Here is a 23,032-nt window from a genome sequence, read left to right on the forward strand (position 1 = left end):
GCCTCGCCTCTGTCAGTGCGCCCCAGGGCAGCTGTGGCTACAACGTAGCTTGCTATCGCCAGTGTGTGAATGTGTGTGTGAATGGGTGAATGACTGAATGTAGTGTAAAGCGCTTTGGGGTCCTTAATGACTAGAAAAGCGCTATACAAATGCAGGCCATTTACCATTTTAATGGGACCTGTAATCAAAGTCAAATATCTGCAATCACAGTTTTGCAAAGTTTGGGAGAAACACATCAAATAAAGAGATAGACTAGATACTTGCTGTCAACACCAAATTCAAATATGCTACAGAAGGGGACAATTTATAGCCGCATAATTACTAGCAGTCACAGGGGGAAATAAAAATACAAAAACTGGCAAGATGGATTTGGTGACTGACTGTTCAACTTGGATTTTTCATATCTTTATATCTTTTGTTAAGGTGATGAAAGGTCATGGATCAAGTGTAGAAAGCCACTTTGTCTTTCTTTGTCTTTCCTGGGGGAATATCAGCGCACTTCCTCAGGAATCACAAACTTGATGTGAATTTCTGTGAAATGCCAATTATTATTCTTAATTGTGAAACAATACAGTTATACAGGGAGAGAGAGAGAGAGAGAGAGAGATTACGACGACAGTGTTTACTTAAATGGCAGTTTAGTGATAACCTCTGTGCTGCAAGACCTGGCAAATAAAGAAATCACTGAAATAGAACCTATCTGACAAACGGAAGCAGGCAAAAAGATCTCAAAAAGCAACCTATAATCTAAAGAAACGTCTGAGAAACAAATTAATTGATATCTATTTGCATGGAAAAGATTACAAAGCCATTTCAAGGCTTTTGGACTTCAGTGAACCACAGTGATAGTCATTATTCAGAAAGGTCACCTCTGAATGGCTAAAGAAAAAAAAAACTAATCAAAATGAAGGTTCTGGAATGGTCTAGTCAGAGTCCAGAGTCAATTCCTAATTAGCACTCAGCTTATGTCTAGTGTAGAACTCTCTAATTTTAAAATTTTGTGTCTCAACACACCATTCAGAGCGACTGATCCGATTTCTAGATATTTACAAAACAAGACAAGCGTGTATGACTTGTGCTCTTTAAATGATTTCCAAGAGTGAGTGTGTCATAGAGGAGGGATATGTGCATTACACAGAAATCTTAAAGACAAAAAAAGGTGGTGACAACACAGAGTAAACAAATGAGCCATGAAAGAGAGACCTAGAAGGGACTTTTACGTTAACCACAGCATGAGAACAATGCAACAACGATCTGACAGTTTGTTTCCTATGTGATACAAGTTTTTGTTGATTAATGCAAATTTACTATACAATATTTATATAGTGTGTATCACACAATCTTCCTTTTATTACTTTCTTTTTTTGTGTAAATGGACTCCTCAGTGAGCTACAGCACCAAGAATGTTTGCTCAAAATACCCCTCACCAAACTATAAAACAAGAGTTAATCAACTCAACAATCAGTAGTTCCTCTTTGGCAGCTGCACTAAGTCTTTTGAAAATGTTAAACATTTGCACACCCTTCGTTCTGCTTTCAATGATTGAAGCATTAAAACGCATTGTTAGTTTTAAAGCACAATTAAATTTAACTAAATATCTGGATTCATCTACAGTGCTACAGTACGCATTTATTAGACTACCTGTCATTAAAACAAGAAAACACAAATATTTTAGAAACAAAAATTATATTGTTAATAGTTAGACGAATACCAAGCTGATCTAAAGATTGTAAACACACTGCACTTGTCTGAGGAGTCAATCACGCATAAGGTCATTCTTACCAGCAGCTGTCAGACTCTATTACACAGTTTAACATTTTTGGGGTTATCTTACTCATCAGCTTGTTTGCTACATTGTTACCTATATATACAAACTTCAGTTGCTTGTGTATATAGGTCCACTTTGTGTCTTCCTTCTATATTTTATATTCCCCTTGCTATAAGAGCTGTGTAACACCCAAATTTCTCATTCGTGGGATAGTAAAGCTTTATTCTATTCTATTCTATTCTATTCCATAACATTAGTCCACTAAACCTGTTTTTCTTATCAGAAATGCAAGTAAAGTATTTAGCATAATAAAAAAATACAACGACATCGATGTGGTTTACTATTTTTTCTGTGTTTTTATTAAATGGTAAATTTGAAAATGAGTGAATAAAAACAATTTTTTTTAAATTTTAGCATTAAAAACATAATTTTGATTAAAGGCACACATCCAACCGGATAAGCATAAAAATGATTTTCTTAATCACAATTACTGTTAATTTATTTACTTCTGCTATGTTGCGCGCTTCAGGTACCCCTTAAAGGATTAGTAGGTGATTATTGAATCACTGCAAGATAACAGCATTATATCATGTCTAATAAAATGGAATAGCACTTAGCTGCTGCTATATTTTAAAGCTCCAGTAGGCAAAAGTTTAATATAAAGTACAACTGCTTTACCACATGAAAAATCTATTCATTTAATTACATTTTCTAAATGATCTCTGAGTTATGAAGTTCATTGCAACAGCTGAATTGCACCTGCTGACACAGTGTGTGGTAAAAAGAAGAAACTCTCTGAAGCAGCTTTTAGGTTTATTTGAAAAGGAATAGCTTAATAAATGTAAATATGCCAATATAGTACATTTATTTTAAACTTGTAGGTACTATTGTTCATAAAGCCCAACAGGGTGAGAATGCAGCATCGGCATGAAGGGGGAGAACAACGACACTCTACAGACAAGCTGCAGAAAATGCACCAAATGATTCTAAAAACTTTTTTTGGCAAACTCATATTCTGGGCATCATCTATGATTCTGGGCCAGTGATTATTATTATTATTATTTTTGCATTGTATTGCTTGTTTGTTTTCTGCTTGGGATTTAAATAAAAATGTAATGTTTCAGTGTAATTTTGACACGCTGAAGTAAAGACAAGATATTTTCTGTTGATTCAAAATTTAGGAACATCTGTATTATTACTAAAACTATAACTCTTGTAATGCTTTTTTATTTAGTAAATTAACTTTTTGCATGGATCTTTGCAAAGAAAATAAACACTAATCATTTTATAACCACTTACACATTTTAATGAATACAATTAAGATTTTGTGACATTTTTTGTTTGCCACCGGTTTAAAGATTCTGTTAAATTACATTACTACCAGTGGTAATGTAACAGCACAAGTTTCAAGGATTAAGCTGTAACCACACTGTCAATCAGACTTTTCAAGCCACACTTATTACATTCTGTGTTCTTTCTTCCTTCCAGAGACATGAAAGTGCCCCTATTTGTCCTGTGGAAGTCAAAATACATCCACTTACCCGTGTTCCCACTCCCAACAGCTAGACCTTGGACCACTACATCCGATCTCTCGGAGACTTGAGGTCTGGGTAAACAGCACACTGGAAAGTCGAATTGCACTTATAAATAAATAGTTGACATAATTCCTTATTTTTAAAAAACCTGCTAGTTTATGCCGATGTAGTGTTAAAATGATTTCGAAAACAAAGTTTCTGAACGTCACGTAATAGCCATGTAGTTATAAAGTTGTAGGAAAATACTGTCACGAACCACGAGTAATGAATAAACTGCATAATCTAAACTGAGCTTGAAGGACAAATACAGTTTTGTATTACAATTTATTTTGTAAATACTGATACACTGATCTGTGCTAATATTTACATTAAGAAACCACAGTTTTGTATTACCAGGAGCACACTGGGAAATAACAGCTTCCATCTCACAAAGCTAGCTTCCAGCGCTTTGCTGTTATTTATAAAATTCATTCATCATTTCTTGCAACATAAAGAAAACATTCTTTCTTAACTCATATTTTTACTTCCCAGGTTGAAGATTCACAGCTGCCTCCAAAGAGGCGAGATTGTCTAAGGAGAAGATGCTCCACTGAGTTGTCTGCGACAATGGTCAGAACCTGGATAGTGCATCATGATGGAGGGTGTTTAATACAACAGAACTGGACATAGCACTGATTGGTGATCCATTAAACTCCATAACATAGGTGGTATTTATTTTTCATTTACCGTGTGTTTCTTTGGAATTTGTTTATTATATCCATCTTCTTTTATGCATTTCTTTTTTACAGCTTGTGTCCAAAGATTTAAACAGTTTGTCCTCATTGGCAGTACTTTAGCAAAAGTCTATGACCTGTTTGCCTAAATTATTATCATTATTATTAGTATTCTTTTTTATCAAAGAAGGCAAAGAACATCCAGTCACATGACAATACAACTACTAACTTCAAGCTCATTACCCATGCATGGTTCAGTTGAAATAAACTCCAGAAAACTGATATCTATTCACCTTTTTGTTATAATTTACGTAAAGTATTACATGTTACATTGTAATACTGTATACAGACAACTTGTGTGATGCATTCATCTAGTTTTTAATCATATATACATTCATAATTAAAATAATACTCACAGCAAAGGCAACATTTGTTTCTTTAAATGTCTTTAAATATATAAGAAATGATCTTGCAACTGATTTTGAAGTTATGTTACTTCAGGAAATACCAAAAGCAGCAGCGCTAGTGTTTAAAAACAAAAACAAAAGAGTTGAGGTTTTTTCTGAGGAGAAGATGTAGGTTTCTCTTCCAAACATGGACAAAGTTAAATAGAAATAGAAATTTAATTGGTTTCGTTGATATGTTACTGGGAACCAAAAGGTTTGCAGCTATGACTGGAAACCCCACCTCAGCGTTCCTGTGGTTAGCAGAAATCTAAAGCAAAGCTATAAAGTTTAGCTGAGATATTTAAGATTTAATGAATGATCAGGAAACTCAATGCACCTGAAATGACCTTGTTATCTCTAACTGCTCATCAGATTATTAGAAACAAAATTAAACTTCATAAATGACTGGCCTGGAGCCAAAGAACACTTTTGACTCTGATGTCCCGCACCAAACAAATATGTGCATTTTCTGTGTACTGGAGTGTGCAGTGAGCAGGAAAGGTTGTCTTAATGGCTGGCTGATGCAGGTTGTTGGATGTGACGTTTATGACTCTTTGTAGCCACTTGGCTATGCATGGTGCAGGGTGAGGTGGAGATGAGGTTGTTAAAGTACAAGGGGAGGGATTTTGTAAAATACTAGGAGGACAAGGAAAACATTTAAAATCTCAGAAATGAATGTGAGGATTACACAACTTAGTGTCCATAAAGTAGCAGGTGCCCCTAAACAAATCATCTCTAACTTCTTCTCAGAAAGTTAAAAACTTTGGAGAGTATTCACAGGCAAGATACTGAACCTTGGGGAAAAAAAACCCTGAGACAGTTTTTTTTCCCACTTTTAACATAACAAAGAAACTTACAAGAAAACTGAATAAAAATGCAGATAGCCTTGATTTTAGATTAGAAATACTTTATTTCAGTACACACATTCATAAAGATATTCTTAATCTATCCATGCTTTGTGGTGTTTTTAGAGCTATAGCATCTCTAACAAACACTTAAGATAACATTAAGTAGTGATGAAACACACACTGCCTTCATGTCTGTCTCATGTTGGCTCAGTAGTATGTCTCCTTCTCCAACCAGCCTAAAAACCAAAGGAGACACGATTAGGGACATCATTTTTGTGAAATTTCACCTCACATTTTTTTTAAATTCTTTATGTTGTCCAAATGACAAAGATTTTTGATATAAATCTGTTGATTATGCATTTGTAATTAAATATGTAAAAGGCTTTAACATGGACAGTTTCACACAGCTGTATCAGAGCCAGCCCTGCATACAGGTTCTGCTTAGATTCAAGCATCGTGACTGACTTCAACTAGTGGAGAGAGTTTACTTTGGTTTCTTAAGATATTCAACCATTTAAAACTTTTGGACTTTTAGTACCTTTTTCTTTGCTGATGCTTGTAGTCTCAAGGTTAGTTTAAATGTTAACTAATGTAAATACATTTGGTGGAAGGGCTAAAAGGAGCGTATTTGATCATGATTTTTAGTTTTTAGTTTTAAACAAATTATTAATTAAAATTATTAATAATAATGGCATTGAAAACAGGATTTATATTTTAAAAAAAGCTAATGGATTTTTATATATATGAGATGCTCTCGCTTAAATAGATGGGGCCAAATGGAACTTAATAACTTATTAACCAATTTCTAGTCAGAGAAATTCCAAAGAATTTATGTGCAAGTCATTTTTTTAAAAATGGGTGAAAAAAGAAAGGGATAAAAATGTGTCCTATGTGCCTCATAAAGTGTTTGGTCATTCCTAAATAAAACTCTTACCTCCTGGGCTGTGTCTGAGGATATATTTTCTGATTTCATCATAAAAGAAGAGAAGGAAGCCGTGCGGTAATCCACAGAACCACCATAATGGCCTAAGGTTTGGATGGACAGACAGAGACTGAATTACAAGTACTACACTGACATTATTTCTTTGACTCTGATGAAGTGACTGAGGACATCAGGTGAGGAGTCCAAGGACAAAGGGAAACTTGAGTGCCAGAAGATTATGGGGGAGGTCTGGACTGGCATGAATGCCATCAATGGTTTAAGGTAAACAAAGAGCAGTGAAGTCAAATGTAGCGTGGAGTTGGTCAATGAACTAAATCTAACAGGTCTGACTAACAGGTCACAGAACTGCACAGATGTCTGTCACCTTTAGACATTTTCTGATGACTGCAGTAGTGGGAGGTATCAGAGAAAGTGGTGAGAGTACAGGACTGTGGTGGACAACTTTTGTACTTGGCAAAACCATCTGCAGTTTAATGTGGCAAAGACTAAGGAACTGGTTGATGATAGGAGGAGGACATGAACATCAGCGACCCCTACTTACATCCGTGGGGTCTGTGTGGAGGACTTAAAACACAAAAGCCTTCTATTAGGGAGGGGAAAGCTATCTCCTTTTTCAGAGAAAACATCTGCCAGAAGATGCGCAGGATGATTTATGAGTCTGTGTTGGCCAGAGCCATACTCTATGATGCAATGCAGGGGCAGCAGTTAACAGACTCAACTGATCCTGTCAATGTTATGGTGAATGTTGAAAACGACAGGAATTGGCTTGGGAACGTGAATGCCCGTAAATAAATGAAGATGGCAAAGGAAACAGCCACAAACACCACAGAGAAAAGGACAATTGTGCATTAGGAATTAGTCATTATAATTGCTGAATTTAAAAAAAAAATGCCTAGAAAGGGTATCTCTAAGCGTTCACACTATTGCCTAATGGAAAATCATAGTATTAGCTTATCTGTTTCACTCACTTCATAGGGTACATTTTCAGGGCAATGTCCATGCCTGGGCAGTATGATAGGAACACAGCAAGAGCCAGCTCCTCAAACATTCCAAAGATAAGGACATTGTTCCTGTACAAAAGAAAAATGTCAGTCAATATCAATAAAACTGAAACTATTTTTTAAATATTTTATTTGAATGCTCTTTTTCTGTTCTGGAACTTGGTATATCCTTTGTTGTACTACATATATATTTAACATTGGCTCATTTTCTTTAATAAATAAAATATTAAGTTTCATGTATATCTATTTCAGCTTTTAGGAAAGCTTTCAGCCTGATTTGTGGAATAATAAAATTTGAAACGGTTTGCGGAGCTTGTTCTTCAAATGGTTCGAGTTTTTTACTTGTTCTAGGCTGTATGGATGCTGATGTCAGTCAGAAACTCTAAACAGAAGCCCCTGGTACCCCACCAACCCATTCATATGTCCATTCAGTGACACACCGGCCAAGGAACAAGCTCTGGAAATGGACAATTCTGTTCTGAGACATATGAAGCTGGAAACACTGGCAACCATAGTCACTTGTCTTCCAGGGCCCAGAGCAGGGGGCATTGAGGGAAATTTAAATCTGCTGGCTAACTTAAATTCTGTAAAATTATAATTCACGTCGGCAGTAATGAAACCCAGTTATGTCAATCAGAGGTCACTAAAATTAATATGAAGTCGATGTGCAACCACGCCAAAACAACGTTGGTAGTTTTCTCTGGTCTCCTCCTGAATCTGACCAGGAGTCACACGTTTAGCTGAATGTTCTTAAATTGCTGACTGTCTGAGTGGTGTCCAAAAAAACAATGTGGGCTTTATAGATAACTGGGAAACTTTTAGGAGAGACGGCATCCATCCCACTTTGGATGGACCAGGTCTTATTTCTTAAAATCTGGCCAAATTTATTAAACATCCCAAAATCCAGAGTTGGGACCAGGAAGCAAAGTTGCAGTCCACACAGGCCAAGGGGAGAGTGTCGCAGCAATTTCTGGCTCATTAATTAACCAAAGAAGCAGACAGATTTTTAATCATTTGAAAGCCTGATTCTTAACCGTGTCCACCCCAGCTGAAAAACTAAAAAAAAGAAAAAAGAAAAACAGTCTTATTTGTTATCATCTATCGTCCACCTGGGCCTTATTCAGAGTTTCTGTCTGATTTCTCCAACTTTTTATCCGATTTAGTGCTCAGCTCAGATAAAATCCTTATTGTGGGTGATTTTAACATCCATGTAGATGCTAGAAATGCCTCATCATGGCATTTAATCTGTTAGACTCAACTGACTTATTTCAAAATGTAAAAGAACGCACCCACCACTTCAATCACACTGTAGATTTTGTTCTGACATAGCGCACAGAAACTGAACATTTAACAGTGTGTCCTGAAAACCCTCTCTTGCCTGATCATTTCCTAATAATATTCACATTTAGAATAATGGATTACACAGCGGTAGGGAGTAGATGTGAAATGGTATCTCAAAAATTTGGAAGATCATGATTTAGCCTGGAAAAGTAATCTGCTGCTTTATTTTAATAAAAAGCCCACCGTGAAGCTAGAACATCTTAATACTCATCACTGACTGAAGAAAATAAGAACAACCATAGTTTTCCCTTCAGCGCTGTAGCCAGGCTGACAAAAACACAGAGCTCTGTTGAACCAACCATTCTTTTAACATTAGGCAGCAATGACTTCATGAATTTCAGGAAAGCCAAAACTTGGGAGCTAGGAATACAATAAACAGAAAAGGAACACGAGGGCTGGCACAACAACAGGCAGAGAAAAAAACAGGGCTAAAATACACAGAGGAATAATGAGGGAATGAGACACAGGAGGGAAACAGAGCTGGGAGTAATCAAATACACACAAGACAGGGAGGAAGCAAAACTATTGTGGCCAACCTTTACATGGAGGAAGTGGAAAGAAAGGCTCTTGGTTCTTTTAAAGGGAGTGTACCCAGCCACTGGTACAGATATGTGGACGACACCTGGGTCAAAATCAAAACCCAAGAAGTGGAATCCTTCACTGCTCTTTTTAACGTTCACCAGGGAAGACACAAAGGATGACTGTTTGCCATTCCAGGACTGTGCCGCGCGCATTGAAGGGAATGGAAAACGGAAGTTTACTGAAAGCCCACACACACAGACCAGAGCATCCTATTTGACTCCCACCACCCTCTGGAACACAAACTTGGAGTAATCAGGTCCCTACACCACCAGGCAGAAAATGTTCCCTCTAAGCCTGAAGGAAAAAAGAGGGAACGCACACATGTAAAGGAAGCTCTGAAACATGTGGTAATCCTAATGGGGCTTTCATCAAGTCAGCAAAGATGCACAGAAAAGAAGATCAGACACCAGCTAGGGAGGATCAGAAAGACAGACGTAACAACATTGTCCTCCCCTATGTAGCCGGTGCATCAGAGAAACTCAGGAGACTTTTCTCCAAGCACGACATCCCAGTTTACTTCAGACCCAGCAACACACTCAGACAGAAACTGGTTCATCCCAAAGACAAAATTCCTAAACACAAACTTAGCGACATAGTGTATGCCGAACAATGTAGCGAGGAATGCCCAGACCTCTACATTGGAGAGACAAAACAGCCACTTCACAAGCGCATGGCACAACATAGTAGAGCCACCTCCATGGGACAAGACTCGGCTGTCCATCAGCATCTAAAGGACAAAGGTCATTCTTTAGAGGATGCCAATGTCATATTTTGGACAGAGAAGACAGATAGTTTGAAAGAGGAGTGAAAGAAACCATCTATGTCCACTGTGAATGACCATCTTTGCAGAGAGGCAGTGGTTTACACCAACTGTCTACCATCTGTAAACCAGTTATGAGATCCCAGATGCCTTAACGTCCACTCACATCCTGGGCCTTTTGACCACAGGAAATCGCATGATAGGGTGGGACTAGGTTTCACAGCGGGCTCACCCTTGGCTGATTGTGACCCACACCCGTTTTCATCATTAGGGGGTCCATGTCCCTCTCGGTGGGTTACTCCCACAGAGCTTAAATCTAGGACTCGTCACCATTTGAGCCTAGAACTGATGAAGCTTCTCGGATGAGAGGTGAAACGGCTTCAAGCAACTTAAAGAAGTCCAGATGCTTTTCTTTCCAAGCTCCTTAGACCAAAACTGAACACAATGAGCACTAGAAGAGGGACTTTCAAAATAAAACAGGAAACATGAGACATTCACAAAGAAGCGGACTTGACCCTGAGACAGGGAGACATGACTGACTGAGGAGACACAGGAGATGCACAAACATAGAGACAATGGTGACCTGACATGAAACGAAGAACACAGGGAAGGCGCAGAGTAAACACAGGCACAGAGACTATACACAAGCTATAATAAACACTGACACCCAAAACCACGAATAACACTAAATCAAAGAATATTACTTAAACTTGAAATACAAACACTGGGTGAAGGTTACAAGTGATCTTCTTATGGCCCCTGACAGTGGACTTATCTCTGTGCTTGTCCTGCTAGACAAGAGAGTTTAATCCTGTTGACCATAACATTTCATTACAGCAATTTGAGCGTGCTGTAGGCATTAAATATGCTGTACTTCCCTTAGGTCAGCGGGTCTCATACTTTTGACATAATTCCTCACATGGCAGGAAGAAATATTTTCACGCCCCATCTAAACATCTAAACTAGCTGAGCCTTTATTTAGATAATAAACTAATTCACAATGAATCATTCAGTAATTAGTTTTAAACTGCTTTCATTTTAAACAACCATTTGTAACTTTTGTCAGTAGACTGCTTCATTAGTCTGTACCACTTCTTCAAAAAAGCAACAAGTTAAACAGAATGTGAATATAGAAAAATAAAGTTCAGTCTTATAAAAAAAAGAAATCCAGAAACTTGTGAACAGAGATGAAAACACGTTTAAAATAGAATGACTCCTGTCTCAGAGTGATGCTGAAAAACTAGTTTGTGGATTTACTACTTCCAGGCTGGACTACTGTAATTCATTATTATCAGGATGTCTGAAACCTTCAGCTGATCCAAAATGCAGCAGAAGAGTACTAACAGAGACTAGAAAGAGAGAGCATATTTCTTACATATTTTTTGTCTTCATTGGCTCCCTGTTAAATCCAGAATCAAATGTTAAAACCTTCTCTTCAAATACAAGGTCGTGCGTACTTGTGGTTTTTAAAAGTAGAACGGGAGACAGAGCCTTCAGCTTTCTGTCATGGTCCAGCAGCCCTCACTGCTCGACCTGCCCGTTGTGTCTGAGTGTGTGTTTTTGCTGCTACTCACTTAATACAATTGAATTGAAAAGTTCTATCACACCCATTGGAGCTCTTTCGGATCTTTATGTATACGTACTTCATTCCTTGCTGCAAAATAGAGTTCCTCCTTGTTTTACAGATGAGCAGATCGGCCACCTGGACAATCACAATACTGGAGAAGAAGGCTGTGTGGCAGGTGAACTCCAAGATCTTTCTGCTCTCATATGTCTGGTGTATAAAAAAGAGATGAAAAGATTGGAATGTTTTTGATTTTGAGCACTGAAACTTCAGTGAACTGTACCGTAAAGTTTGATCATTTTCACAGTCCAAAGTACAGCTAGTAACACAAGTCAGACTGACCCACTCCTGCCCATAGCTGTCTTCTAGGTCATTTAGAAATCTGTTATCCCAGAAGATTCTGAGTCCCATGAGATCGAAGGGCAAAAAACCATTTTCAGCCAGGACGACAAAATATGTGAAGAAGCCAGCTGAGGCCTGTATCATGCCTACCATGAAGAAAACAACAGAAAACGTCAATGGATTCTTATCAGAGAAAGTTTGAACTTTTTCCTTTACAACTGTGGCAGTTTCTTCATAAATAAACATGAACAAATATGACACGTCAATGTCATTCTATGCAAAGCCAAGGTGAATAGATATAACGGACAGAGAATTCAAAGATTATGACACAGAACCAAACCACAGCAGGAAATATTTGGGAATACTTTACAAATATGATATTGAAATTGATCACAAAATGTTACTTTTTAAAAAAAACAAACAATTATTGTTAATTGAATTTGGACCTATTAAGTTTCTTCCTTCTTCCTTCTTCCTTCTTAAACATCTTCCTTTTTGAACATTTTTCAAATGAGAAACTTTTTACAAATTTTGTATTGTTACTTTTGCGACAATTGTGACCAGAGAATGGTACAAGAATGCACACACAAGAAGGCCCTGAGTAAATGTGGTTATCCCAACTGAATATTTGTCAAAGCTGGGAAGGCACCAAAAGAAAGCTCCAGCCGATCCAGGAAGAAGGACAACCGCAGTCGAAGCCAAAACCCGTACTGATCCCGTACGTGTCAGGAGTATCGGAACAGTTGAGACGCATTTTTTTCTAAACACTGTGACTTTGTGGCTTTTAAACCCCAAAACACGCTGCGCTAAAAATTGGTCCACCCCAAGGATCAGGTCCCCCGACACAAACAGAGTAACATAGTGTACGCTGTTAAGTGCCAAGAGGATAGCCAGGATTTACACATCGGGAAACCAAACCACCTCTGATGAAGCGGATGGCACAAGAGTGAAGAGCTACCTTGTTAGGCTGCAGTTTACAAGCCAGTGGACACTCTTTCAAGGATGAGGATGTACACATCCTGGACAGGGAGGAACGCTGGTTTGAGCGCAGAGTCAAGGAGGCCTTTTATGTGAAAAGGGAAAGACCATCTCTGAAATGAGGAGGGGGCCTAAGGGTACATCTTTCGCCATCTTACAATGCTGTGATTGCAGCCATTACCCAACTCTCTGTGAATGGTACTCATGGCCATTGATCAGTGGTTGTTGATCAATAATCAATAATAATGACAATTTGCATATTAATGATCATGAAACTGACCTCACTGCCCATTTTTCATTTAATGTTGCTAGTTTCATACATTATGCAAATGTACTGTTTTATAACGTTGGGGACGTCTCAACTGACTGAGACGGAAGAAGTCACTTGGATGAGTGATGAAACATTTCTCCTACTGAAAACGGGACGTCCAGATTAACAGAATCAACTTTTGGGGATTTCTTTACCTGTATGATGGAGCATGCATCAAGACATAATACAGCAAATATGAACAGAATAATTAAAGGTTTAAAAGTATAAATAATGTGTTACCAATCTGTCCATAAGCCATACTGATGAGTCTCTCGTTCACCAGCCTGTCTGATGCATTTCTGGGCTGTCTCTTCATGATGTCACTCTCAGCTTGTTCATAAGCCAAAGAAATTGCAGGGACCTGTGACACCACAAGTAAACAAAATCAACCCATAACTGCATTATCTATCATTTGAACCTCTACATAGAACAGGATGAAGAGCCAAACAGCTCACCAAATCAGTTCCCAGATCAATACAGAGGATGGTGACGGTTCCCAGGGGCAGAGGGATGTTGGCGATCACAAAGAGGAGGAAGGGTGACATCTCAGGGATTTTACTGGTCAGAGTGTAGGCGATGGACTTCTTCAAGTTGTCAAAGATCAGACGGCCTGAACAAAGTAATTTAGCAGATTCAGTGATGCTTTGTATTTTATATAATTCGACATTTTTCCCAAGGTCTTACCTTCTTCCACTCCAGTTAAAATGGAGGCAAAGTTATCGTCCAGCAGGATCATGTCAGCAGCCTGTTTGGAGACATCAGATCCAGCGATACCCATGGCGACACCAATGTCAGCTTTCTTCAGAGCTGGAGAGTCGTTCACGCCATCACCTGTCACGGCCACAATGGCTCCCTGGACAAGGAATAAAGTGTTTTTTACAAGTCACAAATAAAACACTTGTCAAATTGCGTCTGTGAGAATCCCTTCGGTGCTCACCTGTCTCTGGCATCCTTCCACAATGATCAGTTTCTGTTGAGGGGAGGTCCTGGCAAATACAATTTCAGTGTGGTTCCTCAGCACATCGTCAATCTCCTCTGGGGTCATGTCTTTAAGCTCCCCACCGTGGATGACACAGGCCTTAGCATCCCTGTAGATTAGATTACAACAGTGTAAGTATAACAGCAGTTGTTATCCAACGTCCTGTGCACAGGGCATGATGAAGACAAGATGAAAACATTGGTATAGAACAAAGAGTGAATCAACCCTGGCAAAAAAAGAAAAAAAAGATGCTATGTTAAGCAAAAAGCAACATTAGAAAATATTCGACTTAAGAAAATGTTGGATTCCCGCTGCATATAATGAATCACATTTTCCCCCACACAAGAGAAGTGTTATTACACTTGTATTACAAAGAATTAAAGTGTCAGAGAAAATACAGTATTTTTTACGTAAAAGGCATTTTTGCTTTACAGATTACATGACCTCTGTTTATGAACAGCGGCTGCTTATCCTTAAAGTTAGCTAAATAAATCTTGATAAGAAAACTAACCTAGGGTTGACCTCTGAAACTGGAACATTCAAACGGGCAGCAATGTCTTCAACAGTCTCATTGCCCTCTGAGATGATACCCACACCTCTAGCAATAGCCTTGGCTGTAATTGGATGGTCACCTGTGATCATGATGACCTGCAAGGATTGAGGAGATAAAATGTTTAAAGTTAATGTGCAGAATTTTTTTATAAACTATATCCAAAAAAATAAAATTTGAGATGTTCTTTCAAACAGTTATCATACCTTGATTCCAGCACTCCTGCATTTACCAACAGCATCAGGCACAGCAGCACGAGGAGGGTCAATCATGGACATGAGGCCAGTAAAGCACAGGTTCTCAGTGGGGAAGTTCACATCATCAGTGTCAAAAGCAAAGCCTACTGGGAACTGGTCATCAGGCAAGTGATAGTGGCAGAAACCTATAAGGCACAAAGAAAATGCGATTGAGATTCAATTGTTTGTTCAGAATCAATCAGAATCTGTATCTGTTATGGTCTGGGAGGAAAGCTGCCTCGTTTCTCTCTGTACTGTACTCAATGTGGTAGAAATGAAAATAAACTGTACCCAAAACTCTCTCTCCAAGACCTCCCAACTCAAGATAGGCACTATTGAAGGCATCTTTTAGTTCGTCGTCCAGAGGCTGCTCTTTGCCCTCAAGCATGATGGTGGAGCAGCGATCCAAAATCCTCTCTGGAGCTCCTTTCATCACCAGCAGATGCTTGGTTTCTCCGGGGGTTGTGTTCTTATGAATAGAGAGCTGTGGGACAGCAGGAAGGCTGGATTTAAATGCAGGTTTTATCTATACTATCAGTGGTTTATGTAATGCAAAATGACTATGTTGTTCTACACTCTTGTGCCCATAACTGTTTATCAAAGATGGGCACAGCGTCCAGGTCTCAGGTGGACTCTTAGGTGGAGTCACACATATAAACTAACATACAATCTTTATATACAATATCATTTTAAGTTTTAATACATTGTGTGGATTGTTTACCTGGTATTTGTTTGTGGAATTAAAGGGAATCTCAGCAATTTTGGGATATTTTTCTCTCATTTCACTAACAGATCCGCAGCACAGCTCAATACACTTCAGCAAAGCAGCTTCTGAGGCATCACCAGCGATATTTCTCTGTGGGTTTTAGCAAAACCAGAAACGGATTATATCGATCATGGATCTAGTCCCTTTTTTTAATAACAATATATTGCAAATTAAAATGAATGAGCAATAAATAACAATATAATAGCTCGATTATTTGTTGGTGAATAAACAAATAAATTTACATCATTGACAAAAAGAAACCTGTAACCACACATATTATACAAATACTATTTGCAATAAATTACCCACCCTGTCACATTTAGTGGACTCACAGTGCAAGAAATACGTATGTCATATATGGTAGATCTAACAATCTCGCTGGCCACCTCTTGCTATGGCTCAAGCTGTATATTTAAAACATCTCCAAAAAAAATCTTCCATCTTCCACTAAAAAGCAAAAGTTACTAATATTTTTCTCCAATATTGAATTTAAGTATTTTCTGATGATCAGAATCAATGAACTAGAGCAACACATTTATGATGAGCTTATACTTTTGTGTTCAATCTATGCCATTGTTACCCCATCGTCGCAAACCCTATTGGAGCCTTGCTGTGTAAACTGACATGAATCTGACATGAAAATGTAACTACACTCATACCGCTGTCAATGCACCAGCATGAATGCTGTCAGTAACATCTCCCAGTTGCATATGCTATGCCAGCGGTCCCCAACCCCCGGGCCTCGGACCGGTACCGGTCCGTGAGTCGTTTGGTACCGGGCCGCGAGAGTTGAGGCTCAGGTGTGAAATGTATAGTTTTCAGGGGTTTTATCGGTTTTCAGCATTATTTTGTTATCATTTTTATCGTTTACTCGGTTTTCCTGGGTCTTTTCACGTGTGTTATGAATAAATTTTCTTTTTTTCGGTACTTTTATTTTGTTGTATTTATCCGCGACACCTTAAAGGCCGGTCCATGAAAATATTGTCAGGCATAAACCGGTCCGTGGCGCAAAAAAGGTTGAGGACCGCTGTGCTATGCTATAGATTCTGCAAAGATTTACTGCAGATGTATAATTTATGCATTAGAATTTGATAATTAGAGGAGTTTTAAAGATGAAAGTTTCTCACCTTCAGAATGGGAACATCGTTTTGGCCAGCCAGGAAGACGGCCCGGTTGCAGAGTCCGGCGATTCTGGACAGAGCAGTCCAGGTGGGGGAGCTCTTTTGAAAAGCGACACCGCTCTGGTTCTCAGTGGTGTCAGCCTCATGGATCTGGTTGTCAAACCACATGTGAGCCACGGTCATTCTGTTCTGGGTCAGGGTGCCGGTCTTGTCAGAGCAAATGGTGGAGGTGGAGCCCAGCGTCTCGACAGCCTCTAGGTTCTTCACCAGGCAGTTCTTCTTGGCCATACGCTTAGCAGTCAGAGTCAGACACACCTACAGACAAAACGTAAGTTTTCAAAACTGTAAACTATGACAACAATAAATTGAAAGGTATTTAAAGAGAGTGTCATTAGACACCAAAACTCACAGTGACAGTAGCCAAGAGACCTTCTGGGACGTTGGCAACAATGATACCAATGAGGAAGATAACACCATCTAGCCAGCTGTATCCGAGGATGACGGAGAGGATGAAGAAAGTAAGACCCAGGAAGACGGCCACTCCAGTGATGATGTGGATAAAATGCTCAATCTCAATGGCAATGGGAGTTTTTCCAGCTTCAAGACTGGAAGTAAGGGTGGCGATACGGCCCATGATAGTATTATCTCCAGTGTTGATGACGATTCCTCTGGCTGTGCCTGAACAGACGATTGAAATCCATTGACAATGGAACATGCTTGTGGGCAATATAATAAATATTATACATAAATTTCTCTATCAACCACAAGCTGTTCATACTCTACCTTCAACACAGTTGGTGGAGAAGAAAGCAATGTTCCTGGTTTCCAGTGGGTTTTCATGGGAGAAATCTGGAGAACGAGTCTGGGGCTCTGATTCACCAGTCAGGGAGGAGTTGTCCACCTGAGAGATTAAAAAGAAAGTAATACAGGTAAAACAAACACATGAATACTATTTAATAAATATGAATTTGACTTAAGGAATAAATGGGAACTGGTATGATGTTTGAATGAATCACAAAAATGCTACTCAGAATGAAGAGCACCACATGCATCAATATACTTAGCAACTTAACATCCATGCATAAAAATGTTTCAGCTGAGCAATCAACTTGCATGCAAAAGATTAGCTAATGTAAATGGACTGAGGGCTGAGCTCGACTCTGTCGCCGGCCATAACTAAACTATGTCTAAAACTAACTAAACATCACAGCATGTCTTCTTCTCATTTAAATAAATAATAGTAGATATCAAACACATGCTCTACAAAAATGTTTGGTGGCATTAAGAGTATTTGAGGCACAGACCTTGCAGCCGTGAGCAGAGATGATTCTCAGATCAGCAGGGATCCTGTCTCCGCCTTTCACCTCCACTAAATCTCCAAGCACCACCTCCTCGGTGTTGATGCTTTTCTTCTCTCCGTCGCGGATAACCAGGGCTTGCTATGAAATCAAAGATTTTAGGAATTTTTGATTAACTCGGTTTGATTTTAATCCCAGCAGCAAAGTTTCAGATGATGAAATGTATCATCAGTGCAGAACTTTTCCCTTAAGACTGTGCAAAAAATACTGCAGTTTCTTAATTCATATAAGCTGTAAATATGTTGAATTTACATTAGTTTTCTTTTCAGTGTCTCACCTGTGGGACCATGTTCTTAAAGGAATCCATAATCCTGGAGCTCTTGGCCTCTTGGTAGTAGGAGAAGCAAGCCGTGATCATGACAACAGCAGAAAGCACAACCCCTAGGTACAACTACATAAAGATAGAAGAGAGAGTTAGGTGGTACAGCAAACAGTGGTACAGATTGTTTATCTTCATGCATGCTCAATCATCCAGTGAAGGTAGTCCCAAAAAGTTGATTCTTTTCAACTGAAAAGGTTACATCCAGATGAACAGAATCAACTTTTTGGGGTACACATTATTTAGTAGATAACAATTCAGATAAAGACTTGCTTACATTATCATTTCCAGGGTTCTCCTCTGAGGCAACCTGGATAGCGTAAGCCAAGAAGCAGAGGAATGCACCAATCCACAGCAGCATGCAGAAACCACCAAACAGCTGGAAACCAGAGGAAATAACATTCAGGCTTTGCTTGTTGTACTCACTTTTTTGCATTTCTAATATCTTAATTCAAACACAGATTTGTGGTTTTACTCTCACCTGTTTGCAGAACTTGACCCACTCGGGTGTTGTGGGAGGAGGTGTGAGGGCATTGGGGCCATCTCGTGCCAGGATCTCTTTTGCTTTGGATGAAGAAAGACCCTAAAAACAGTGTCTCGGTTACTCCAAGCTCAAAAGACTTGTCTGTACAAGTGGAGTACACTACAGTTATTTCCTACCACAGTAATATTATAGCATACAGGTCCTATGACCCTTTTAATTGTGTGTTTTGTGGGTCGTTGAGGAATGTTTTTATTTTATTTATTTTTTGTCATGTCCATCTAATGTCAGAAAAAGAAGTTAGACTTGACTTTTTCGCAATCATTTCACAGTGTTTCTTGGATAATACACCTCCAATAATGGCATTACTTCACAAATAGCCTGGTAAGTTGACAACGCATTGAATGCAAGAAAAATACACCAACTGCCAAATCTTCCCTCCCCTCTCTCCTTATCACACATTTGGAGTGCTCACCCTTGTCAGGTCAGTTCCATATTTTCTGTGAAGTTCATCAAAGCTTAATTTGTGGTCATCCTAAGGTGAAGCGAAGACAGAAAGAGACAGAGAGATGCATTTTTAAAAACAAGTCAAAATCCCAGTGATTGTGAAGCTGCAGCTATAATCTCCTTTGAGAAAAATCTTTTGTAAACTTCCCCGTGTCCTCCAGAGGGACACAGAGAGCATAAAAAAGACTAAAAACTGGGCATTATGGCTACATTTTGGTCCATAGAGGAAATTTAAGATTAGCTAAAGCAAACAGTCAAGTAAGACTAGAATCTGTCTGTGAATGGAAGCAATGTTGCTGCTAATAACCACTCTTTTAATATCTGACTGATGTTTCCTCCCAAGAGTTTTGCTCATTTTTTTGACATTGCAGTTGAATTACCCAGCAGGGGCGTCCATCCTCACAAACTTGTAGCTGAACTTTAATCAACATAAATTCTAATGAAAGAAATTAACATTGATTTCATGACGTTGATCATGCACATTTGTAATTAGCCCCAAAAAATTATTTCAGCAATTTCATTAGTGTCAAAGAACAACTTATTGTAGTCTTAATACAGAATACAAGACACAACAGGAACAATATTCTCTATCTGCATTTTGATTTGATGCAGCATGTCATATCTTATATATAAAAACATGTATATATATATATATATATATATATATATATATATATACACATATATATCTGACCAAAGTGCCCCAAGGCTGTATGGTGACCCTTTGCTACATGCTGTGTACACAACTTTGAAACCATCCATACCTCCAACACTATTGTTACAATTGCGGATGACAATTACAATAAAGGTCTTTAACCTACAAGTTCACTTTGACTTTAAAAAATTAAAGTTTCAATCGTCTGCTGCTCTGAGTAGGTTGAATACAAAATGATGCATTTCATTAATATTTACTTGTTCAATGAGAAGTCTTCAGCTTGGATGAAGTGTGATCAGTCACATTTATAAGCAGTTTTTACAGTGACATGAGAAAACGGGTGTGGTTGCATGGTTCACCCAATAAGCCATTTTCCTTACCAAATGTGCCATAGATAATGTGAACATGCCATACACTACTGTTGCTACTATTGCAGCTCGAGAACACTTCTCCACTGATTTTGATGTTCCTACTCAAAAAACCCCACATTTTCATCATGTTTATATGGAACTGAGATGTCCTGTAGCACATCTTTGAGCTCAAGTTAAGATATAGGACAGTGATCATTAATATGCAACTAAGACGTGGCTTTAATCACCTAATAACAATCTGTTGGGTGGCATTGTGCAGGAGGGTCATTGGCTGGATTCAAGAAACTAGAACATCAATCATGTATGTACGCCAATCATTCATCACAATCCTTGTCAAGCTTGTCAATGTCAAGGTCATACAATCTTAACCTTGAGCATTATCTGGGTTAAGAACCACTATATTACTGTGTGTAAGTTTAAGTCAGTTCTGACTAATACTGGAGGAGGAATATTATTCTCGTGAACAGAACAGATGGATGGCAGAGAGCTTCCCATGGACTAAGCTCACCGAGCCTTCTGATGGACGAGCTTAAAATTATTCTCAAAATTATTTAACAGAATATCATCTTCTGTCAAAATAGCATCTTTTCTAAAGTTGTTTTAGAAGCGTACAAGAATCACCAGCAAAATATTTTAATCCTCTATTTGCTTTCTATTTGGTTACGAACTGACATGGCCAAGGTCACTATCCCTCAAAACCCCGCAGGCACCATGTTATTGTTATGAAATAATTTGTCATCCCTTTGTTTGCCTTGTGATGCTTCCCCAGTGATGCAATTTCATCAGTGACCTTGAGAAGCGACCAAGACACCGGTTCAGAGCAAGAAAAGGCTGACAGCGGTGAAAACTAGCTGTTCTGCTGGTTGTCGGATATATCTACAAGTGAATCCTTCACTCAGCATTTAAACCTTCTTTAGATAGCATAACTTAAAAGTTCATTTATAACTGCCAACATCTTAACAACTTAACATGGGATGGTACACAACAATGTTTATGAAGTACAGCTTGGGCAGTCAGAGCTCATGCTCTAGCTGTAACATGGACTGAATAACGCTGTCCTTAAGTCCATTTCATGAAAGTCATTCCATTCAATGCCTCTTTCTTTCTTAATTAAGATGAATATTTGCACATTACAAACTCTTTATAGCGTTTGCAGAAGTTGTTTTTGTGTGCTTGAGTGTTACCTGACAGATAATCACAGAGTGGCTGCACAAAAGAGGAGTACTCACCAGATCAACTTCTTTTTTCAGGTCCTCCGTATCCTTGGATTTTTGACCCTTCTTGGTTGTTTTTTCGTCATTGTCTGAGGTGTTCGCCAGTTTGTAGTCATCATTCATTCGCTGGAATGAACAAAGTGGGACAAAATGAAGTTCTAAATAACATTCAAAACATGTGAGAAGATTTCCCTGAAGCGTCTTCTTCTATTTATTCAGAAAGCTGCAGAAAACCACCTTAATTAATTATTATTTGTAATTATTGGTAATAATTAATAGATAATATATTGTTGATTGGCATGCTGTTAATTATTAGAACAGTGAATTCAAATTCGCATACATAATTTTAAAATATGGTTTCAGATAATTTTTAAAGCTGGAAGGTTTTGACATGAGAATGTGATATTAAGGTCCAATGAAAATATAAACGCTTAACTGAAAACTCATAACCAAAAACTGAAATGAATTTAAAGCTAAAAAAAAAAAAAGTAAAAAAAAAAGAGCCCAGACTTAGTCCAAATGAAGTCTAAACTCCAGGTTAAAACATGTGACAACACTTACTTTCGATCCCATGGTCGCAGTGCAGTCTCTATCCTTCAGTCTGCCCAGAGCAGAGACTATTGGTTACTCATTTTAGCCTACCTTTATACCTGGATAGGAGGAGCTTAGGGGAACGGTGGTTAGAGGACAAGGGATGAGCACAGTTGGGGAGGTCAGTGGTATAGGGAGGCAATCTTCCACGATCTCAATAAACTCCTCCCACACCTGAGTTTTTGGTTCAGCCCCTATCACTCATGCTTGTCAGGTACTAGGTAGGTCTTCCGCTTGATGGCTTTGTTCACCTCTAGTATCCACTATTTTGTCTGAGGGATCCCACCACTGCAGTCTCAGGAAGAGAGGTGCAAAATATAGACCATTAAGACTCAGTATCCCTCCTTCTCTCTCAGAATGCATCACTATACATTTCAGCACATCAAGCCTGAATGTTGTTTGATTTTCACTTCATGAGTAGAGTGGATAGGCTCCATCCCCACTCTGAAAGTGGATGGATGGAGGGATTGAAGGATGGATGGTCTTATCAGGTCTCATCTAGTAATAAAATGCATGATCTGACTAGAGACATTTCAAATTTTTGTATTCTTGTACAAATCCACAATACAAAAAGACTTGCTGGTTCAGCCAGAATTTCATCACAGATCGATGGTGCAACCAAAGGAAATTTGTAACCCTGATGACCCTTATGAAACCAACCCGTGATCTTCCTGCTTAGGAAGAAATTACTGTCCTTGATAGCTGGCTGGGACACTGTGAGTTGTTGGATATGTTTGTTGTAAATTCATGACT

The 23,032-nt window shown here is 38.6% G+C and overlaps 1 protein-coding gene across 1 annotated transcript; it reads right to left on the reverse strand.

Annotated features, from left to right (window-relative positions):
- Nucleotides 1–5,363: 5,363 nt before the first annotated feature.
- On the reverse strand, nucleotides 5,364–22,381 carry LOC146361110 (sodium/potassium-transporting ATPase subunit alpha-1-like). The gene is made up of 23 exons (XM_084921135.1): nucleotides 22,250–22,381; nucleotides 21,704–21,814; nucleotides 19,417–19,476; nucleotides 18,942–19,043; nucleotides 18,738–18,839; nucleotides 18,419–18,532; nucleotides 18,088–18,222; nucleotides 17,567–17,684; nucleotides 17,193–17,461; nucleotides 16,790–17,098; nucleotides 15,618–15,752; nucleotides 15,188–15,380; nucleotides 14,867–15,042; nucleotides 14,622–14,758; nucleotides 14,069–14,219; nucleotides 13,816–13,984; nucleotides 13,587–13,741; nucleotides 13,372–13,492; nucleotides 11,844–11,989; nucleotides 11,581–11,711; nucleotides 7,222–7,323; nucleotides 6,245–6,336; nucleotides 5,364–5,546 (listed from the first exon to the last, which is right to left on the reverse strand). The coding sequence occupies exons 1-23, from the start codon at nucleotides 22,259–22,261 to the stop codon at nucleotides 5,518–5,520; spliced, it is 3,069 nt and encodes a 1,022-aa protein (XP_084777261.1). The 5' UTR covers nucleotides 22,262–22,381; the 3' UTR covers nucleotides 5,364–5,517.
- Nucleotides 22,382–23,032: the final 651 nt, after the last annotated feature.

This window comes from Perissodus microlepis, chromosome 23, assembly GCF_051167445.1.
Source record: "Perissodus microlepis isolate ML-2025 ecotype Zambia chromosome 23, ASM5116744v1, whole genome shotgun sequence".
Taxonomy (NCBI): Eukaryota; Metazoa; Chordata; class Actinopteri; order Cichliformes; family Cichlidae; genus Perissodus; species Perissodus microlepis.

What these genes read in the sequence shown, in the direction of transcription:
- LOC146361110 (XM_084921135.1), bottom strand. An exon ending in GGGTCAAGTTCTGCAAACAG is followed by an intron (nt 18,840 to 18,941) that starts GTGAGAGTAAAA and finishes TCTGGTTTCCAG; the next exon opens with CTGTTTGGTGGTTTCTGCAT. An exon ending in ACAGCTATGGGCAGGAGTGG is followed by an intron (nt 11,712 to 11,843) that starts GTCAGTCTGACT and finishes TTTATACACCAG; the next exon opens with ACATATGAGAGCAGAAAGAT.